The sequence below is a fragment of the Silurus aristotelis genome, assembly GCF_946808225.1.
Source record: "Silurus aristotelis genome assembly, chromosome: 9".
NCBI lineage: Eukaryota > Metazoa > Chordata > Actinopteri > Siluriformes > Siluridae > Silurus > Silurus aristotelis.
In genome coordinates, this window is record NC_139582.1 from 29,444,830 (window position 1) to 29,467,917 (window position 23,088).

General features: G+C 42.6%; 1 protein-coding gene across 5 annotated transcripts in view; it reads right to left on the minus strand.

Annotated features, from left to right (window-relative positions):
- Positions 1–23,088, minus strand: part of LOC310730672 (SUN domain-containing protein 2-like) — a 49,451-nt gene that overhangs the window by 2,972 nt on the left and 23,391 nt on the right. The window contains exons 1-18 of one of the 5 annotated variants that reach the window (XM_083549733.1): positions 8,705–8,762; positions 8,543–8,591; positions 6,482–6,599; positions 6,283–6,395; positions 5,959–6,132; positions 4,805–4,864; positions 4,620–4,713; positions 4,477–4,538; positions 4,268–4,377; positions 4,051–4,176; positions 3,834–3,887; positions 3,649–3,692; positions 3,389–3,539; positions 3,016–3,240; positions 2,267–2,351; positions 1,444–1,559; positions 289–456; positions 111–203 (exon numbers count right to left, since the gene is read on the minus strand). In XM_083549733.1, coding sequence (XP_083405859.1) covers positions 111–203; positions 289–456; positions 1,444–1,559; positions 2,267–2,351; positions 3,016–3,240; positions 3,389–3,539; positions 3,649–3,692; positions 3,834–3,887; positions 4,051–4,176; positions 4,268–4,377; positions 4,477–4,538; positions 4,620–4,713; positions 4,805–4,864; positions 5,959–6,132; positions 6,283–6,395; positions 6,482–6,599; positions 8,543–8,573 — 1,824 coding nt within the window. In that variant the 5' untranslated portion in view covers positions 8,574–8,591; positions 8,705–8,762. Of the gene's footprint in view, positions 1–110; positions 204–288; positions 457–1,443; positions 1,560–2,266; positions 2,352–3,015; positions 3,241–3,388; positions 3,540–3,648; positions 3,693–3,833; positions 3,888–4,050; positions 4,177–4,267; positions 4,378–4,476; positions 4,539–4,619; positions 4,714–4,804; positions 4,865–5,958; positions 6,133–6,282; positions 6,396–6,481; positions 6,600–8,542; positions 8,612–8,704; positions 8,763–23,088 lie in introns of those variants that run through there. The other 4 variants (XR_014534896.1, XM_083549732.1, XM_083549731.1 and 1 more) reach the window with 4 other exon arrangements.

The following is a 23,088-nucleotide window of genomic DNA, read 5'->3' on the forward strand; positions in this document are numbered from 1 at the left end:
GTAAGACGTTCTGGATCTTCCAAATGGCAAAAATGGAAACGTAAAAGTAAAAAGCAAACGTGAATCCTATCATTAATTTCTGGACCAGAACTTTTTCACTCTTTCCTCACCTGCACTGCGAAGGTCTGGATGGGTTCTGCATCCTGGTCATAATCGAACGTTCCGAGAAGCGTCCCGTCCACGTTCTCCTCGTTAGTCATCCCCTAGAAAACCGGCGCGTGTTAAATTTAACAACCCGAACAAAAAACCTGGTACTTTTTCAGAACTCTTTCGTTTGTGGGGACTCACATAAACGGCGAAGTCTCTGGGTGCGCTGTCGATGTGCCCGGTGGGGGAGAGAACCCGGGGCAGGTGCTCCAGGGAGACGTGAGTGATTTGTACAGGGTGAGACAGGGCGATGACGAGGAAGCCTTCGGAACCACGAAACGGCCAACACTTCCCGGGGTACAGCTCGGGCTGTGGTCACACACACACACACACACACACACACACACACACACACACACACACACACACACACACACTCACAGACTCACAGACTCAGCTTGACTTTTTCTGGATTCTGAATGTGTGTATTGAATAAAAATTTCCACAGGAACTTCATCTGGGGAATTTTGGAAATCTACTAGAAATGTATAGGGATTTACAGGAATTCATTAGAAATTTGGGGAAATGTAAATAAATTGTAATAGAAACATTTTGTTTGGTCATAAGGTGACACACATGCAAACAAACACATTTAAATTCTAAGTAGAACAATAGTAGCTCTATCTTTATATATATTTCACAATATTACTGCTTTGCTCTGTATTTTTGTTTAAATAAATGCAGGCATAATGAATATTAGAGACTCCTTTTATTTTAAATGTGTTAACCTTTGACCAGAACTGTTCTTGGGTATGATAACAGAAACCTGGCATCGCAGCTCAAGCGAGGAAGCCTCGTAAATTGTCGATAAAACAGTGGGTGCTTATTAGCATAATGTTGCACATTCACGTACACGCAGCACACGGAAAGTTTTAAGCTTAAAAGTATGTCATATTTATACAATTTATGTGAAAACTCAACAAATATGGACATTTTTTTCGACATTATTTTGAGTGCAGGAGTCAAGAATTGATGTGTGATGGAGGGAGGCACAGTGCATGTAGGGGGGGTGGCCTCAGTAACCCTGCAGTAGGAGTGTGTGCTGTGTGCACGTGATTGACGAATGTGCACGTAGAAATTCAACTCAAACTGCATTAAATCTGCTTGTTTTATCCGAAATTAACCTGCAGCATTTTTTTCTGATTAAATTGATGTTGTTTTAGACTCACCTGCCATTTTGTAAATTCCCCATTTATTCCCATGGAAAATTTAAATTCTTGAAAATTCCCAGAATTCTGCAACCCTATGTGTGTGTGTGTGTGTGTGTGTGTGTGTGTGTGTGTGTGTGAGACAGACCTGTATGACAGTGCGAGGACTCTCTGAGGGATACCACAGAGGAAATCCGAACAGGCTGATGCACGCTGACCTGGTGTGATACGTCTCCGAGCAGCGAGTGTTCACCACACTGGCACCTACACACACACACACACACACACACACACACACACACACACACACACATACACATACACACACACACACACACACACACATACACACACACGGGAACTTAAAACCACATCAATATTAAGCAGCAACTCAACAGACAAATCAAATCAAGCAAAAAGAGATAAATTCTCTCAGTGTGTAACATTTGAAACCTTCTTTTGCTTTGTTTTGTCTAGTTCACTTGTGTGCGTTCAATTCTTTTTTCTCACCCGTGTGTGTCTAAAATCAGGTCCTGCGGGAAAAAAACCTGATATCATTTCGTAAAGACTCACGTTTCACGTTCACGCTAATCTTGAAACTAGCCGGCGTGCTGGATGTTCAGCCCTTGACCTTTAAGCTCTGTGGCTTTCACGCTAGCTTTGTAATGTAGATAAGCTCCGAGCCCACATAAACATTTGCTCGTTTTCATTAGTTTTATGTATGAAATTGCAGACAAATCTGCATTCGGGTTCGTTTGGCTTCCAAAGCCTCGAACCTCCACAGTTCGCTCAGTGTGTCGAATTTCATAACACAATTTCATCGCAAATGTGTTTTAAAGTGTATATAAATCTATTAATCTGAACACAGAGAATAGTCCATGTGTAAAAGAGGAGAACTCTTTTTTTTTGTAAATGTCTCAGACTCACACACAGACAGACCCTTAACCCCAATAGAAGGATTAATGCGCTACCCGAAGACTCCAGCGCGTAGTCTGCCATTCCGATCCCGTCGGCCCTGTGGAGGCTCAGCGCCCTCTGCACGATGCGTTCCACATCCTGTCACAGCAGAAATTAGAACAACATTTATCATGTCACGAAGTGGCAATGTAAACAGGGCAGTGTGCAGGACATACACAGGAAAATGTGGGTAATAAAAAAAAAAAAAGAGCTTGGAGAGGGCCTGGGAAAACACACACGCATGCATGCACGCACACACACACACACACACACACACACACGCACGCACACGCACGCACACGCACGCACACGCACGCACACACACGCGCACGCACACACGCACACACACACACACACACACACACTCTCTCTCTCTAAATCTAGAGAACCCCAGATTTACTGTGGGAAACTGAACACATAAACAGTGGACATGTGCACATCGATAATTAAAGCCGATGCGATTTACCAACGATACGATACGTTAAAGACAGTTAAGTGATGAGAAATAGATTTAGGGGGCAAACACTTTTTCACACATGGCCATGTAGTTCTCGATTTTGTTTTCCCTCAATAATAATAACCTTCATTTAAAAACTGCATGTTGTGTTCACTTGTTTTATCTTTTACTAATATTTAAATTAGTTTGATGATCTAAAACATTCAAGTTGCAAACATGCAAAACATTTGAAATCAGGAAGGGGGCAAACACTTTTTCACACCACTGTAATTGCATTTTTAATGACACAGCTCTACACACACGCACCATTATGCTGACTGCTCCCACTCCTTCCTCCTTCAGCGTCTCTCCCACTGTCCTCCACACATCACTCCTCTCCTTGTTCTCCCTCTCCCGTCCCAACCGGTCCAGTACTTTCTTTTCCAAGTCCTCCAGCGCCCTCTGCAGCTCAGGCCTTGTCACTACATCACGCTCCGTGTTAACCGAACTGGACAGCTGCTGCAGCAGCCAATCAGAGAGCTCGGCCTTTAACTAGAGGATGCACAGAAAGCATGATTATTCATAATCTATTATATTTATATTGTTGGTGGTACGGGACAAGTCCCTGTCAATCAACATCTTCTGTCCAATCGGAACATACGGTTCTACAGCTCTCCGTGTGTGTTCACACCGATCATACCTTCGCATTCTGGGATTCCTGAGCGTCCAGTCTGCGACCCAGGCGTTCGGAGGCCGACTGAAGGTTGGACAGGTCCAGTTTTAGATCGGATATCTGATTCTCCATCCCCAGGGTTTCCTCTTTGATCAGGTGCCGATGTTCCGAATCGACGCTAGATGGAGATCAATTCAAAGTGCAAATGAGAAAAAAATTAACAAAATTAATACAAAAGTGGCTTCACGCAACAGCGATGAAGAAGGACGGCAGTAACACACACTTACTTCCGCACTCGGGTTTTTAGCTCTTGCACATCCATTTGCAACATCTAAAACCCAAACACACACACGAATGTACAGGGTAGACAATTACATTGAAGACATTACATATAATACTGGGAGTGTGTGTGAATGATAAGAATTAACAAACAAGCACGAAAAATTTCATGTGTGTGTGTGTGTTTTCTCACCTCATATGAGCGCTTCTGCTTTTCTCCGTCCTGTTTTAGTAACTTGATCTCCATCTATGGTGGTAGAGAGAGAGAGAGAGAGAGAGAGAGAGAGAGAGAGAGAGACAGAGAGACAGAGAGAAAGTGCAAGTTGTGAGAGATAAACAAAAAAACAAAAACAAAAAAGACCAGGACCAAACATGGCCTATGAGAAAAATTTTCAGATCCATGTTCCCACCAGGACGTTTTCCAAATGGCGGTCTCTGCCCTCAAACCGCTTGGTCTCTCGTTCCAGCAGGTCGGCGTAGAGTTCGTCTTTTAGAGCTGCAAGACTCGCGTAGACCTCGCTCTCCTGAGACTGAGACTGAGCCGGATGGAGAAAGTGTTCAGAAATCAGCAGCAAAATCAATTCGCATCAAAGCAAAATTATATCATGTGGAAGTGACGTGACTTACTTGCGTACGAGGTTGAACCTGTGTGTGTGTTGTGTGCTGAGGCTTAACCAGGGGAGATCGAACTGACCCGGGAAATAGCGCCAGAATACATGGATACCAATACCACACACCTATAACACACACACACACACACACACACACACACCTGTTTTTAACACTAATGAGTGTAAATGTTAAGATGAAGACGTACATGTTCTACACACACTCACCGAAAAGCAGCAGGACGAGGAGCAGCAGGAGGAGAAGTTTCTTCCTCATACCTGCAGTGCGCCTGAGGACAGACGGATAACGTGTGTATTCATGCTGAACACACACACAAAGAGAAATACACACTTACACACACAGAGTGTACCTGCTGAGCAGAGAAACATCCAGCAGAGACATTCCAGATGTTATACTGTACCACGCTGTGCCCAGCCAGAAATACACCAGCGCGAAGGCACGGGCTGGACACACAGGGACAGGAACCACATTACAGGATTATAAGCGTGCGAGTGGTACATTAGGATGAGTGTGTGTACAATACGAGTCTCACACCTGAGGCGGTCAGTGCGTCACAGGGTCCCGGAGCTCCTTTTGATGGAGGCTGAGCAGAAGCTGTTGGGAAAAATAATTTATTAATAAAATCCATAAAAAATAAATTCAATTATTAATTATTATTTTTTATAAAAAAAATTTCCCTCCCGCAATTTATTTGTGTATAAATACATTTTTCATCCATTTATTTGTCTGTGTGTATTACGGTTCGACTGATTAGAATTATTTCATTTATTAGTAATAAATAAAAAAATATATAGCGCTCTCTGAGCAGCGCGCGGTCCCACGTGTAAAAACAAACAGCATGTGGTGACACTGATGCGCCTCTAGAGGCCGCTCTTGTTATTAGAAAAACTATCGGTATAAATTAATGCAGGAAGTTCTGGCGATCAATTCGGTGCTCCGGCAAAACCGATGAATCGGTCCACCTGTAGTGTGTATATGAAAAATCATTTAAAAAAAGGAAAAATAAATAAATGGATACGCATTTCTATGCTATATGGCCAAAAGTTTGTGGACACCAGGCCGTAAGATTGCTGTGCTTTTTTGAACGTCCCATTCACCATTTAGTCTCTTTTGTGTGAGATTTCACTCAGCAACAAGAGTGTTAATATCGTCAGGTACTGATGTATCTGAGGGTCAGAGCTCTGTAGAAGAAGATCTTCCACTTCAACACATGTAAAGCATATTTTCATGAATTTGGCTGATGACATATGGTGGAAAGGTCAGGTGTGCCAAAACTTTTGCCCATATAGTATGGATAGGTAGTATATATATATATATATATAAATAAATGTGCATAGGAAGTATGATTATTTGATTCTAGAGGACTTTCATGCAGCATCCATCAATTTACATCATCATCATCAACCACCTTGGACCTGAAACCCTGAAACACACATGAGTGTGCAAGGGGAAATGAACAGACAGCCAGACAGGAAACAGGAAGCTGGTGTGGTTGAGCTGAGAGAATAACCTCACGCACACACACACACACACACACACGCACACGCACACACGCACACGCACATACACACGGACCTAATTTCAGACTAATATTTAAAGTATGAATGATCAGAGAAGACGTAGTGGGACGTCCCACACAAATTTGTTTATTCCGTTAGATACTTATACGCATTTCCTCACAAACTCACCGGGGGTCATGTTGTGCGTGCTGGGACTCCGCCCCTGTCCTTCCTCTGATGAGGAGTATCCTGAGGAGAAACCTGAAGGATCCATCAGAGTCAAAGAGTTCGGGGCTGACTGGGTCAAAGGGGTCATGATGCTGCCCGGAGCCCGAAAAGCTGAACTCTTTCTCACTGGTGGCACTGGACAATCACACACACACACACACACACACACACACACACACACACACACACACACACACACACACACACACACACACAAGTTAATAATAATCTTTATATTCCAGACAAAGAAATATATAAATGTATTGTAAAGTCATCAGCACTGACCCACGAGGAGCTCGCTCTTACTCGGGGTGTGGGATCTGCTCACTTCACCGTCTCTGTGGGCCCCGGGAGAAGCTCCGCCCCCTTTTCGGCCTGCTAGTTTCCTTTTGAAGACTCTGGAAAACAACCGGACGAATACACAGAGGGTCTCGTTGCTTTTCCGAGACAATACACTTGCGCTCTCTGGAGACACGCCCCTTACCTCACGGTACTCTCTCTGTAAGAGATTTGTCCTTGAGATCCTGTAGAGCTGGTGCTCGCCGTGTCATCGTCGTGCGGGTGGTATCTGCTCGTCACCAACCGCGCGCTTCGCCTGGACTCTGCAGGACGAGAGACGACGGGGAAATGACACGTGAGACACGTGACTGGTACTCCCTACCAAACAAAAGTTCAAACCAAACGAACGGACTTCGAGGTCAGCGTGGTGCGTGCGCGTCTCTGTTTTACTGATGCCGCAATGCAATATACATGTTCTGGCCAAAAATATTGGGACATCTTTAGATCCGATAGGCTTTCATTGAACTAGGAGACTCAATCCTGAGTGGAAGATCTCCTGCTATAGAGAGCTATTCCTTTTGAACACCTTTTGAGATGATTTTTGTTACTGCACCCCAGGCCTCCTCACCTCACCTACATCAGGTGCTGACTTGACTAACCCCCCTGTGGCTGAATGAATCTCTTTTTAGAACAGTGGAAGTTTTTATAACAGCAAACTGGGGACTAAATGTAGAATGGGATCACAAACCCATCTTATGCTCAGGTGTCCAAAAACCTTTTGCCTTAAAGTGTATCTTATAACAGAAATGTCTCAGTCCATCATAGACACACTGTAAGTTCTTATACTTCACCTTCAAATCAGAAGATTTCATATTAAAAAGGTTCTGAGCAAGGGGCAGTGTGATCCCTGCCTCAATGGGCCTCTATTAGAGCATGTTGCAGTTCACTTCTTTGAACACTAGGTGGAATAACGACTCGATGGCAGAGGGAAGTGTTGGGAAGTCAAACATATATATAATAGTATTATAATTCAAGCAATAATAGCTAGATAATAAACAAACACACTGGAAAAATATATTTTTCATTGTACACATTAGCAGAAGTCGACTATGCTGGCGTACTAATCTATAACCAGCTCCCACGTTTATAACAGTTACCCAGCAAACACTCACACAGACACACCCTGGTGTACTAAAATATATTCACACACACACACACACACACACACACACACACACACACCTCGACCATCACCACAGTGTTTTGTTTCCATGGGCAACGCTGAGCCTCACAACACAACTGAAGGGGATTTTATCTCAGATTAGCTGCAGGAGGACTGTTTAAATAGTGAAAAGAAATGACAGTATGTTTGAAGAAAATGTGGGAAATATAAAAGTACTGATTATTTTAGATCTAATATTATCACACACACACACATACACACACACACACACACACACACATACACACACACACAGATGGAGAGAGAAGAGAAGAGAGAAGAGAAGAGATAGAGATGAAGAATAAGATGGAGAGATAGATGGAGAGAGATTAAGGGATGGAGATGAAGAATAAAATGGAGAGATGAAAAGAGATGGAGAGATGGAGAAAGAGATGGACAGAGAGATGGAGAGAGAGATGTAGGTTGGAGAGAGATGGACAGGTAGAGAGGGAGATACAGATGAGAGAGATGAAGACAGATGGAGAGAAATGGAGAGAAAGATGGAAGGAGAGATGGACAGGGAGATAGAAATGGAAAGAAAGATGGAGAGAGATGAGAGATGGAAGAGATGGAAGAGAGAAGAGAGATGGAAAGAAAGATGCAGAAACAGATGGAGATAGAGAGAGATGAAGAGATAGAGAGAGAGGTGGAGAGAGATGGAGATGGAGAGAGAGATTGAGATAGAGATGGAGAGAGAGAGATGGACAGAGAGATAGAAATGGAATGAAGAATGAGATGGAGAGATGAAAAAAGGGATGAGAGACATGAAGAGAAATCCTCATGCCCGCGCACTCCCTCCCTCACGCGCGCGCACGTGCTGTACTGTGTGTTATTCTATGATCATTAAAACAGCAAAAAAAAAACCAATGGTACCAAATTAATGACTGATTAATGATCGAGTACATACAAACTCCTCAGTAATCAGCTGTTCATTATATCCTGCATCAACACACACACACACACACACACACACACACACACACACACACATCAGTGTTATTACCTTAGTCTTTAATCAAATAAACTGTTTGCGTCCTCACTCACCTCCAGGTTGGGCTTCGGGTAACGAAGGCATGAAGCTGGTAAAGTAAAACTGAACACACACACACAGAGCTGCTGTGTGTCTTAGAGGTTCACTGTAAACTAACAGTAATAATAATAATAACGGTGATAAAACTAAGTAACAGGAAACAGTGACAGTTATACCCGGAAGCAGGCAGTTGACAATGCGAAACCCCGCCCTCGCCCCTCTCTCCCTCTCTCTCGGAGTAATGTTCAAAAATATGCAGTCGGGTTTCAGATCTGAAATTCGCGGTGAAATGTCTCCATCTAGTGTTAAGGTTAATGAACTACACTCTACACTAAACTGAGGCCGCTTTAAATTTTCCCTCGATCTGTTTATCCATCTTTTTATGCACCCCCCTCTCTTTCTCTCTCTTTCTCTCTTATCTCGTGCCATCTCTCTCTCTCTCCATCTTTAATAAGTTTTATTATCAAAATAATCCAAAATAATCGTTTACATGAATCAAGTCTTAAGTTACTAATAAACGTTAAGTTACTAAATCCACATTAATAACTGTATTTAAAAAAAATCCTGATAAATCTTCTTTCATTCCTTTTTTACCAGTTCATTCATTCATTTAATCATCCTTTTTTTTTTTAGCTTTTATCGCAACCAATCCTAAAGTGCACACGAATCAATTACTGACTGATTCCTCTATTTTTCTCTCTCTCTCTCTCTCTCTCTCTCTCTCTCTCTCTCTCTCTCTCTCTCTCTCTCTCTCTCTCTCTCTCTCTCTCTCTCTCTCTCTCTCTCTCTATCTCTCTCTCAATCTCTTTTTGGATCTCTATCTCCATGTACCAGAAAACTGCATATGGGGCTTTATATACTTAGGAGGGTTAAACTGAAGTTAAAATATGTCTTTGTTTGTAAACGGGACTTATTACTGATCTAAACTCATTAGAATGAATAAATAAAATAATCGTCAGTGTTTTGCTTCTAATTATGTTGCTTATTAAGGTGTTTATTGTTATTGTTATTATAATTATTATTATTATTTATCTGTAAAATTTTAATAAATCATTACATTTACTAAAGTGTTTGCACTTCCTCGCTGACACCACTAGAGGGAAACATTACCCCGCCCTATACATTTATGTTAAAACTCGCGAGCTCTATTCACCTGCTGCCTTTTTTTGTTTTCCCCTTCATTTCTGTCACTTACACCTTTATTTTTTCATTTTATTCACAAAACACTGATATTATACATATTACTGTTTCTGTCTGAAGAAATACACTAAATATCGTTTTTATATATATATATATATATATATATATATATATATATATATATATATATATATATATATATATATATATATATAAAAACAAAAACAACATTGAGATCTATCGTTTATTTTCCTCTAGCACCAGCTTGAGATAAAGTGTATGGCTAACAGTGGCGGGCGTTCAGGGCCAGTAAAGACTTCTCTTCTAGCCTAAACACTATCAGAAGCACTGACCTACATTGACCACATCAATTCCAATATTTGTTCCATCAAATTGTAGGAATTTATTTCCATCAGTTTATTCTTTTCATTTCGCAGCGTTTCTTTAGGCTGCACTGATTCCAGTACGTGTATGTGGATGTTAGATTTTTTTGTCCAATCAGATTTCAGCCGCTATGTGCTGCCATGTCAATATAATCTGCCCAGAGCCTTCAGATTCAGTACTGCTGGCTCTCTGACCATAGAGAATATTATCAATGTGTCTGTTTCTTTAACCAATCAGATTTCATATTTGCCTCACAGGGCAGCTCGCTGGCCCAGAATAGTCAGCATTTTTCCATCCTCTGATTGGTTGGTCAGAGGGGAACTGGTACAGCCAAGTTCGACTGGTAAAGCCCGTCTGTAGCTCTGCACATGTTAATAAGTCTGAGTCAGACTTTTTTATGCCTACAGAGGAAGAGAAATTGATTTGGTCTCAGACATACCGAAAAATCAACTTTGAAGAAAAGCTAGACGTGGTGAGGAGGTCGGCCAACCTGAAGCTAGCTAGCGTGTCTCAGCCCGGGAAAGGGTTTGTTTTCCACTTCCAGACCAGTGAATACGAGCGGTACCACTGGATTACAGCCTCTGAGGGGCGCTGCACATTATGAGTCTGCATCTCTGGTGAGTAGGTTGTATTTTATTTACATTTTAATGTTTTTGTCATGTTAGTAGACAAATATTGAATCTGAACTGCTTCAGATGATGTAGGTGCACAGTTGCGGTTGTAGTGTAAAGGTTTGGTCCACAAAGGCCCAGGTACCAAATGCACGGCCCACCACTGACAGCTAATTACATTAAATATGCTAACTCCTTACCACTGCGAGATGGTAAACTAGCTAGCTATTTCAGCTGTGCTATTTGATTAACGCTAGCTATAAAAACGTTTGAGATCTTTCAAGTACAAGAAGCCTAAGAAAACTGTAATAAATGTAAATGAATCAATAAATAGCCTCAGCTTTGTACCATTATATATCTGTGTGCGAGTTTAGACCCACGTTGTGTTGACGCTGACTGCGACTAGCATTAGCGAGTTCACACACCTCAACATATTATATACACACATACAGTATATCTGTTTAATACACGCGTATGCATGAGATTAGCGTCCTAGCATTTTGTTGGAGAGCTTCTGGTTTCTGGAAATAGAGAGACACAGAGAAAGTGTCAGACCCTGTGTGGGATGTTGTCCTTGGCTTCAGTACTCCAGGATAGCAAGTTTTTACGTTGGTCCGCTAGTCAGTCCAGAGAGCAGAGAGGCGCTAGCACCGTTCCACAAATAGTCTCGGTTTACACATTGGCCTGTTTTCCTTTCCCTCTCATTTTTTTCTTCAGGTTGGAAAAAGATAAAAAAAACAAAACAAAAAAAAAACACCTTCTTCCAGGAGTTTGGGGGATTTATGGATGTGTAAATGCGATGAACCATCGCCTGCAGGTCCATCGCTCGCTAACACGCAGTGCCGTGTGAAATACCGAGGCTGTGATCTTTATCTTGCTGATGCTGTTGCTATGATTCCTTACACACACACGCCTGAATGCAGCAGACATACCATTATTATAATCACCACTACATTTATCTGTAATGTCTGTAAGATAGTTTTGGTTCTTGGCACATTCTTCCAAATAAAAAACTTACTTCGTGCCCTGCACAGGGTATAATGTATCATTAGCTAGCGAGGCAACCCTGTGTTTTTCATGTATTCACAAATTTCTTGCTGATTAAATTATTGGCACCCTCTGGCTCCAGAGAAACTATATGAACCTCTTGCAGGTAGCTGAAAAGATTTGCGTCACTTCCTTTAAATTTATATAATTAGCTAGTTAGCTAACCTGCTACCGAGCCATTAAAATAAATGACAGAAGTCGGACAAAGACAACGGGATTCTCCAAACTTTGCTGGGTTGAAAAGGAAGTGGAGTTCAACTCCAGTGCCTTCTGGGTAAGTTCTGTTCCTGAACACTAAGCTGATGCTGAGTCGGTCCCTCAGGCCTTGATAACATGACGAGGAGGAAACAGCGCAGGGGAAGTGGACGATGATGCATTAAAAACAGGACTGGGAAAAGTTACCTCCATTTACAACACGGATACACACACCCACACACACACACACACACACACACACACACACACACAGCGACTACGCTAGACAAATGGGTTGGACAGATGTACACTTGTGCAGGACATACACAATGGGGGTGGCGGACCAGAAATACCACGACCCACCGATCTCGAACTTTCTATACAGAGACTCAGAGAGTGAGACAGAGACTGAGACTGAAGAAAGAGACATACATTAGATTAGACTGGATTAGATTAGATCAGATTAGACTGGATTAGATCTATTCAGATTAGATTAGATCAGATTAGACCGGGTTAGATTGTATTAGATCAGGTTAGATCAGACCAGATTAGACTGGATTAAATCAGATTAGACTGGATTAGGTCAGATTATATTAGATCAGATTGGATTAGATCAAACTTTATTGTTATCGCAGAAGTTAAAGTACAAGGCAACAAAATGCAGAAAATACAGAGAGTGAGGCTGAGACTGAAGAGAGATTCAGACAGAGAGTAAGACAGAAAGCAATCTAAAATAGAGAGAGAGAGAGAGAGAGAGAGAGAGAGAGAGAGAGAGAGAGAGAGAGAGAGAGAGAGAGAGAGAGAGAGAGAGAGGTCTGGATTGTCCCCAAATGTGTCCCAGTGGTCAGTTCTCTTTTTGGGAGGGTCCATTCCGCTACAGAATAGACCATTGTTACCCTCACAAAATTTCCACACACACACACACACACACACACACACAGCCGTTGTGTCTGATGGTGGATATGCTAATAGAGGGACAATCATTTTCCACCTTCATTGTTCTCCTCAACTTGTGTGTGTGTGTGTGTGTGTGTGTGTGTGTGTGTGTGTGGGTTCATGGCATCAAATGTGTCTTTCACTAATCATACAGACAGTAATTATGAGCAATCAGTGTTAAGCTGTGTATCCTGCACGTGTGTGTCATTGTTTGATCTCTAAATAATCTCAGTGTTTCTGTGTGTGTGTGTGTGTGTGTGTGTGTGTGTGTGTGCATGTAGGTATTTGTGAGTGTGTCAACTTAACCTTTATCAAAGCTGCCTTTGTCTCTGTAGACTTAAACCTGCACCCAGCTGTACACACACACACACACACACACACACACACACACACACACACACACACACACACACACACACACACACACATACACACAGTGAAGATATTCCTTTATTAAACTTATTTCATTCTTAAATAAATAAAGTATCCATCTGCCAATCAGTCTGTGTGTCTGTGTGTCTGTGTGTCTATCTATCTATCTATCTATCTATCTATCTATCTATCTATCTATCTATCTATCTATCTATCTATCTATCTATCTATCTATCTATCTATCTATCTAAAAGTGCAAGTGCGGATGAAACAAGTGTGTGTGTGTGTGTGTGTCTGTGTGTGTATGTGTGTGTGTGTGTGTGTGTGTGTGTGTGTGTGTGTGTGTGAGATAACGCTAGCACACGGCTAAGTGATCGGGGAAATGAGAAGACAGTTAGCCGCTGCGCTCTGTTAGCCTTCATCCGTGTTAGCATCGGAGAGCTCAGCGAACCGAGGGGGCGGTTAGCTGCGGTTTATGATTAGCCGCATTAGTGCCCAGGTTTATGCTAAAGCACTGTGAGACTGTGGGAACTCGACCCTCGTCCGGTGCCGAAAAGCAGAAATCCGTGGAATGTAAGAACTCAGGGATTTCCCATAATTCTCGGCGTTGCCAAAATAAAAAAAGGCGCCCTGACAGATGCGTTTATTCGCACGGCTGACGTCAGGCTCTTTGTGCTTCTCTGGCATTTCCACAGCGTTCCATATTTGTCTAATAAAGGCTTTCCTGCGGTGTGTGTGTGTGTCTGTGTCTGTGTGTTGGTTATCACAAGAGCGAGGCACTTCTATTTACCCGCTGACCTCTCAGAGCTAAACTAGTCCTGTGTGTGTGTGCGTGTGTGTGTATATGGCAGCCTATTGTCTTGCAGCTTGTTATCATTGGACTGCAGTTTCCTCTGTTGGAACACAGAGAGAGAGAGAGAGAGAGAGAGAGAGAGAGAGAGAGAGAGAGAGAGAGAGAGAGAGAGAGAGAGAGAGAGAGAGAGAGAGAGAGAGAGAGAGAGAGAGACACTTAATAACTATAAAGGACTAATTTAAGATATCAAGCATCTCTCACACACACACACACACTTACACACTTACACACACACACACACACACACACACACACACACACACACACACACACACAAGCTGAGTATGAGGATGCTTGTCATTTTTCTATCAATATTTCCACCTTCTATCGCATGTGCCTGAACCTGTGCATCTCTGAATCCAGACAAGCACAGCAAACACACAAACACCAGATTTCACACACACACACACACACACACACACACACACACACACACACACACACACAACATGACCTCAGACGTGAGGAATGCGGTTGAAAATAAAGTGAGAGGCAAAAGACAGGGAGGGAGGAAAGGCATGAAGTAAGAGTGTAAGAGCGAAAGAAAGTAGGGAGAGAAAGAGAGACAATTCAAGTCAGTACACAAAGTGTATATATATATACACACACACACACACACACACACACACATAATCTATGATACCAAATCTTGGTAGTATTTCCAATATCATATCTACTTCTCTTTCACTCACATCCCCATCATTGGGTGCCATTACCTTTCCACCAGATTTTAGGACCCAGTAAAGGTCCAAACAATCGATGATCAATGAAAAGGTGAATGATAGAGGGTGTTGTTTCATTAAAATCGCTATTTAATTCAGTTGATTCGTTTCGTTTGCTTAACGAGCTAGCAGGTTGAATGGCATACTAGCTAACGAGTGAATGGATTTCCCCCCGTATGTACCAACTGTATGGGAGTAGGAGTAAAGCGATATCTTACACATACCTGATCTATCGGCCGGTGTCACTGTGATTGACAAAGGAAGGATTGTAAGCTCCTCCCACCCAGAAACCACGCCCAGTTCTCGTCTCTTAAACTCCTTGACCCCAGACGTGTATAACATGGATGTGGCTAGTTGTAATGTTGGAACACAACATATTAGCTAATAAGCGTGGTATCGGTGTTGCTAGCAAACTGGTTTAACGTTTTCCTCGTTATTAAATATACAATACCCAAAATATAAAGAAGTATAATATAAAATATAATATACAATAACCGAAATATATCAACCTTAGCTAGCTTACCAGAGAAAAAAACTAGCATACTAGTTTCGACGCCGTTCACAAGAGCGTGTCGAAAACTAGCGAGAATTTTGTTCCCTCTGAACTCTGTAGTTCCAAATAAGTCTATAACTCATAATCCGGCAACGAAAACGCCTGAGCAAAAGACTGCACTTCCAACATCTCATTCCACTTTTAGATCCCATTTGCTCTCATACGGTTTTTCTCAGTTGCTTTGGAGCGGAAATTTTCCAAACTACTAAAACACTTGTGCAAAATCATTTCTTATTGCTTTTATTATAGTTTGTGCACAAGTGACTACATGATAGTAGTTTGGAGAATTACATTTCACCCGTAGCTAGCTCACCAGGGAAAGAATAGCATACGGGTTCAAAACTGTGTGTCGAAAAACTAGCTAAAAATTTCTTTCCTCATTTCCTCTGAACCTAAAAATGTAGCAAAAGAAAACACCTGAGCATAAGATTTCCGATCATCCCGTTCCAATCCCCATTTGCTCTTATAATAAGCTCCACTCTTCTGGGAAGTTGCTCCACTAGTTTTTGTGCCCATTCAACAACAAAGGTATAAGCAAAGTCAGGTCCTGATGGAGGTGAGGTAAGGAGGCCTGGGGTGCAGTCAGTGTTCACATTCATTCCAAAGCTTTGAGATCTTCCACATCTTGCAACCCATACAAAGCATATCTTCATGCGGCTGGCTTCTGGAACAGGTTTCAGTCTCTTAGTTCAAGTGCAGGCAAAATTTCAAGCCACCGCGTCCAAATACAATTGTGTGCCTCCGACTTTGCGTTTGTAAAAGAATCACATGAGTGGAAAAGCGTGCCGTCCCAATGCTTTAGGATTTAGGAGCGATTGGTGTTGTTCTTGTTGTTGTTGATGTTTGCTAGGTGAAACCTCAGAGCCTCCTGGGAAAGTTGTGCTCATGAAAGTGACACTTGTGTTGCTTGGATCACTCAGGCCTGTGAGATCAGACCTAATTGGAGAACCTTCTGTCGAGCCAGTAGAGTTGTGTAAGACGGTGAACTTGGGGATTCCCTTCGTGTGTGTGGGGGTGGTGTGTGTGTGTGTGTGTGTGTGTGTGTGTGTGTGTGTGTGCGTGAAAAGACTAGGGTGTGTTAAAAATAGTGTCGGAATGTAGCATCTCTCTCTCTCTCTCTCTCTCTCTCTCTCTCTCTCTCTCTCTCTCTCTCTCTGTTTATTTCTCTCCTTGGGGACCGGCGCTCCATCCAGACACAGCTTTCTGATGTCATCAGTTGTGAATCACCGGCATCCCCTGAGCTTATCAACTAAGACAGATCACTTAGTCACTGACTTTACGACTGAGTGTGTGTTTGTGTGTGTTTTAGCACATATTAACCTCCCCTACAAATCCTATGAGTAGGTGGAATTCCTTATCAGTGACATTATCAGACTGCAGGTGTGTGCATGCGTGTGTACGTGTGTGTGTGTGTGTGTGTGCGCTCGTGTGGACGTTAGTGTGTTTTCTGTTAGGATGTTTTTCGAGCCTTAATTACTTCTCGCCAAATATTGAAGCAACGTGACATTGAAATGTTACATCATGTTACAACAATGAAAATTCCAATTTGCCTTCTCAATCCCACTATTAACAACATATTGTGTGGGCAAAAGTAATAAGACACCGGGCTATGCGGTTCTTCTTCAAACAACTTGGAGATCGCGAAGGACGCCTTCGTTGACGGGTGCATGAAAGTTTGCCTTCAGTTGAACCAGGAGAACCAAAACCTGTTCCACAACAGGTTTGACAATGCAAGCCAGCTCCATGAAGATCTGCTTTCCATAGGTTGGAAGATCTCCTGCTATAGAGCTCCAAACTTATTGATCATCTTCGGGATGAAGTGGAACATCGCCCCAGGCCTCCTCGCCTCACCTACACGAGTAACTGACTTTACTAACACCCTTATCGCTGATAAAAAAAAATCTTGTGGAACATCATCTTAAAAAAGTGGCGCTTATTGTAACAGTGGACAGGGAACAGTCGTGGAGTGGGATCTCCAGAAAGAAGAACTAAAGTGTGGAAATCGTAGTTTTGTTATTGTAAGGAAGCAAAAAATAGAGGAAATATGGAGGAAGGAAATGCTCTTCAGACCCACAGATACAGCATACAATGTTGTACACTGGGCTCAGGGAGCGAATTCGGTTCCTCACTTGTTCCTGTTAGACGTTTTTTACTTCTGGTTTACGGGTTCAAAGAAAAGGTAATGTGCTAAGAATGATAGGCCACGTTCCCTCAAAGACTGAGATGAATCCACAACATTTACATTTACAGCATTTGGTAGATACCAGGACCTTGCACAAGGGCCCCAGCAGTGAAATCCAATGTCTTAACCACTAACCACCTACCCATCATCAGTGATGTATTGGAAGACTTTCACACCCACACACACACACACACACACACACACACATACACACACATACACACACGCACACAGACACACGCAAATCCCCAAACTAAAAGGAGCAACCTTGTCATTCAATCGTGTCTTTGCAGGAGTGTGTGTGTGTATGTGTGTGTGTGTGTGTGTGTGTGTGTGTGTGTGTGTGTGTGTGTATATGTATAGGTGTGAATGTACGCAATGTTTTATTTTAACCTCGTGAATGACATAGTCTCTTCCATAGTGTCACTGCTTGATGTGTTTCTGTGTGTGCGTGTGTGTGTGTGTGTGTGTGTGTGTGTGTATGTGCACACGTGGGGCATAAAAATAGGAAAATATGCCTTCATCTACCATCTGTGAGATTCTGAGCCATCTTTTCCTTTTGTTCGATCTCACAATCTGACCACACACACACGAGAATCACAATTTCCATAAAATAGACAAAGGCTTTGTTTGACACTGTATGTGTGTGTGTGTGTGTGTGTTTGTGTGTGTGTGAGAGTGAGAGAGAGATAGAGAGAGAGAGAGAGAGAGAGAGAGAGAGGGAGAGAGAGAGAGAGAGAGAGAGAGAGAGAGAGAGAGAGAGAGAGAGAGAATGTAGTTAGGGCCAGTCGCAGGCCAGCAACGACCCCAAGCACACTCCGAGCCTCAATGCCGGCATTGATGAGTGAAAGGGAAAAAGGGAATGGAAGAAGAGTGGGGAGATCAGAGAAAGAAAGGGAGGGAGAAAGATAGAAAAAAAGGATGGAGAGATTTCTGAAAGTTTATCAGACATGCAGTCATTGGTGGCTAAAGTGAGTCATCACTAATACAGCACAATGACTTGTCCTGCTGTTGTGTGTGTGTGTGTGTGTGTGTGTGTGTGTGTGTGCTCCTCTTTGTACAACAAGAAGCACAAACCTCTCTAATGGGTGAAATATGAAAACACACACACACACACACACACACACACACACACACACACACACACACACACACACACACACACACACCTTGCATGAAAAGGACAGCCAAAAGTAATATAAACACTTCTCTGCTGTTTGGGTGAAGCACACAGTCGATAGTCGAGTCGGTACTTGTAGCGTTTAACAATCCAGATTCCTGCGCTGATTTGGTGCTTGTGGGGACCGAGACGTCAATCAAGCACGTTCTTTAAAATATTACGACCACGCCCGCTCTGGACAGCTCGGTGTTGCCAGGTCCTCGGTTTTTCTGCTGTTTTCCTGCTATAATCAAGGCTTGACCTGGGGCTCGGGGTCTCATTAGTGAGATCTAACATTCTGCAGTAATTCAGATCAAAACCAGATTCTACTGTACTACTGTTGGTCTACTCCACATTGAGTACCCATTTGTTCTCACTCTTCTGAAGCTGTATCAAGAGATTTTGTGGAGAAAATACTGCGTAAAGGGCAATTTTGGAAGAAAAAGACTCATTTCTGTCCCGATCGTCGGGGGGCAGTCGAAGTTCAAAAGCTTTTTCACATAAAACACAACCATACAGGAAGTGTGAACAGCCAACGAGACTGCAAACATCAAGATCCAGAAAAGTGAACAAACAACGACAAATGTCCTTCTGCATCACCTCTGTAATCGAAACAATTTCAACGATCCAGGAACTCATATTCAATTCATCATTTACCATCTTCTTTATGTACCTACCACTAGAGGTACACTGTATGGTCCAAAGTGTTTTTTTTTTTTTTAGTTTCCATTTGCGGTTAGAATTTCCTCCACTCTTCCGGGGAAGATGTTCCATTAGCATGTAAAGCATATCTACATGGAGTTTTGTGCAGTGTGCCTCCAAGATTGTGGTAACTATAAACAATAAGCACCTCCTATCTATAAAAAAAAAGTCAGACACACTAAAATTTGGTTGGACCCCCTTCAGTTTTGATTAAGGAACGCATTCGCCTGTGGCATTGTTTCAATAAGCTTCTGCAATGTCACAACATTTATTTTCGTCCAGAGTTGCAGTAAGGTTTTACCAAGATCTTGTATTAATGATGGGAGAGTCGGACAACTGCGCAAAGTCATCTCCAGCACACCCCGAAGATTCTCAATGGGCTTAAGGTCTGGACTCTGTGGTGGATAATCCATGTGTGAAAATGATCTCATGCTCCCTGACATCAATTGATCTCGATGAATCCTGGCATTTTGATCTTAAAATATGCCCGGGCCTTCAGGGAAGAAAAAAGTCCTTTGGTAGAATAATCTGGTCACTCAGTATATTTAGGTGGTCAGCTGACTTCATTCGTAGGGCACACAATGTTGCTGAACCGAGACCTGACCAACTGCAGCAACCCCAGATCACAGCACTGCCCCCACAGGCATCAGTTCATCAGTTTATCTGCCTCTTTTCTTACCCTGATGCACCTGTCACTCTGAAACAGTGTAAATCTGGACCAAATGACCTTCCGCCATTGCTCCAGAGTCCAATCTTTATGCTCCCTAGCAAACTAAAGCATTTTTTCTGATTAGCCACACTGCTAAATGGTTTTCTTAAGGCTGCACAGCAGTATAGTCGCAATCCCTTGAGTTCCCTTCGCTTTGTGTTAGTTTTTATTTCGATGTTTTCTTTGCTTGATGCATCCATGACCACAGGACGTGTCTTCCGTCAATGCATCAGTTAGGGTTAAATAACTTGTTGCCAGGTGAAAAATAATCATCCATGCAGTAATTATCCAATGGGAGCCTCTTACCCATTTGCTTAGTTAAATCCAGGTGGTGACTTTTTTTTTTTTTTACGGGCAGTGTGCATTATATAGCATGTGTACCAATTTGCATATCAGACTGTGATTGGTCTGTAAAGAGTGTGTATTACATCACAACGTTTTCTAATTTTCGTGCCATTTTCTATAAGTTTAAAGTGTATTTCTGAGATCAGGCTGAATGTAATATAATATTCAGATTGTGCTCATGTTTACGTTGTTACACTCGTCCGTCCTTCATTCTTCTATCAATTCGGTTATCATTAACAAAATCATTAGCGACTGTAAGAATACGGTCCTCATGAATGTTCCCGTAAAAAAAAAAAATAAATCCTCACCCCTTGTTCGTGACCTTGGAGTGACCCCCTTTTCCGCGGGTCTGAACGTATCGTTCCTTATCGCTCCCTCCTTCATCTCCTTCCATTCACTCCGTGATTGCTACATTCACTCTCACTGTACAAGAAAGAAGCTTATCAGAGAGCGGCGTGTTATAGCAAAGTGTGCACGCACACACACACACACACACACACACACACACACACACACACACACAGACATACACACACGCATAGAAACACACACATGTAGAGAAACACATTTACTACATGTGTGTGTATGTCTATGTGTGTGTGTGTATGTCTGTGTGTGTGTGTGTGTGTGTGTGTGTGTGTGTGTGTGTGTGTGTGTGTGTGTGTGTAACACACTCACTCACTCAGATACAAACACACATAGAGACACACAAACACTCACAGACACACACGCAGACACTCATAGACACAAACATGTAGAGACATACAGATACACACACACACATTTACAGATACACACATGTAGAGAAACACAAACACACTCTAGGAGACACACACACTTACAGATACACACGGTAGAGACACAAACACACATCTAGAGAGCGAGAGATACACACATGCAAAAAGAGACACAATCACCCAGACACACACACACTTACTCATAGATACACACACACAGAAATACACACACTCACAGATATACACACACATACATAAATGCACACACTCATAGATACACACACAATGGAATGTTCAGTGTGATTTCTTAAGGGAACCATAATTCCACTTCCATGACGACGCCAATACTCCTGTGTGAGACGGTTCTCAGAAGAGAAGAATACAAAGTCAAACACTCACACACACACACACACACACACACACACACACACACACACACACACACACACACACACACACACTGAAGGACCCAGACAGCAGCTGGTGGAGGTCACGGGTAAGTGAGAAAAGCAAGAGTGCCGAAGGGAAATTTTTAGGCAGGAAAAGAGCAGTTTTGTCCCAATCCAGTGACTGTCAAAGTCACATGAGTTCAAACACAACCACATAAAACACAACCACACAGGAAGTGTGAACAGCCAACAAGACTGCAAACATCAAGATCGTCAATGTCCTTCTGCACTTGCATTACCTTTGTAACCGAAACAAGTGCAGTGGTCCAGTAAAAGAAGCCACAATTTATAGTGTTCAATAGGGTTGAGGTCAGAGCTCTATAGGAGGAGATCTTCCAGATCTTCATGGAGCTGGCATGGTGCACAGGGTTTGCATTGCAATGCTGGAATAGGTTTTAGGTCTCCCAGTTCAATTCTGTGAGCTGTGAGCTTTTTTTCACCAAACAGGACAGACGGACACCGAAGTCCAGCCACAATCACGGTTTCGCCTCATGGCCTGATGAGGATACGCTGATTTATATTCACATCCAGCAAAGGATGGAAAAAAAAAAACAACAATATCAAATTGTCTGGTGGGTGTGGCCTAATCTACTAATGAATGCGCTTGACTGACAGCCCTCAGTCTGAGACTCCCAGCCTGGTACAACACGGAACAACTGAACAACACGACTCAGGAGAAAATCAGAATGGTTCAGGTTTCACACTAGGCTGACCTTCTCTCCTCCACTTTCAAGCTTTCACTCGCTTCCTTTGACTTTCATTTGCTGGATTAGTTTCCACACACTAGAATACTTTTCACTCACTAGATTAGTGTACACACCATGCAATAGCTTTCATTAGGATAATTTGAGTTTCTGGTTGCTAAATGAACGGAACTTTGTGTGCTAGCTGAGCTCTTAGACGCTAGTTCAGCTAGTTTCTAGTGACATTGCATAGAAAATGAGCTCCGCCCCCCACTGTAAACACTATTCAACATCAATGATTCTTATTGTACTTTCTTTATTGATTTCTACTGCACCGGACCAACAGTGACCACGTTCCAACAATCTAATCATGTCTAACTAAGAAAGAGAGAGAGAGAGAGAGAGAGAGAGAGAGAGAGAGAGAGATGGGGGAGAGAGAGAGAGAGAGAGAGAGAGAGAGAGAGAGAGAGAGAGAGAGAGAATGAGAGGGAGGCAAATGGTTATAGAATCATGGCAGCGGATCCGGAACAGGAAGACACCTGGGATTCAAAGCACAAACAATACCAAGTGCTAGTGCTAAAGGGCTGTGTGTGTGTGTGTGTGTGTGTGTGTGTGTGTGTGTGTGTGTGTGTGTGTGTGTTTATTAGCTTTCAGGATCTTGATGCTCTGCTGATCTGATGTTCTCTCTCCTTCCGCACGATACAAAATGTTAATGAGACAGAGCTTCCTCTACAGCATTAATCTCACACAATCATTACCCAGAGAGAAAGAGAGAGAGAGA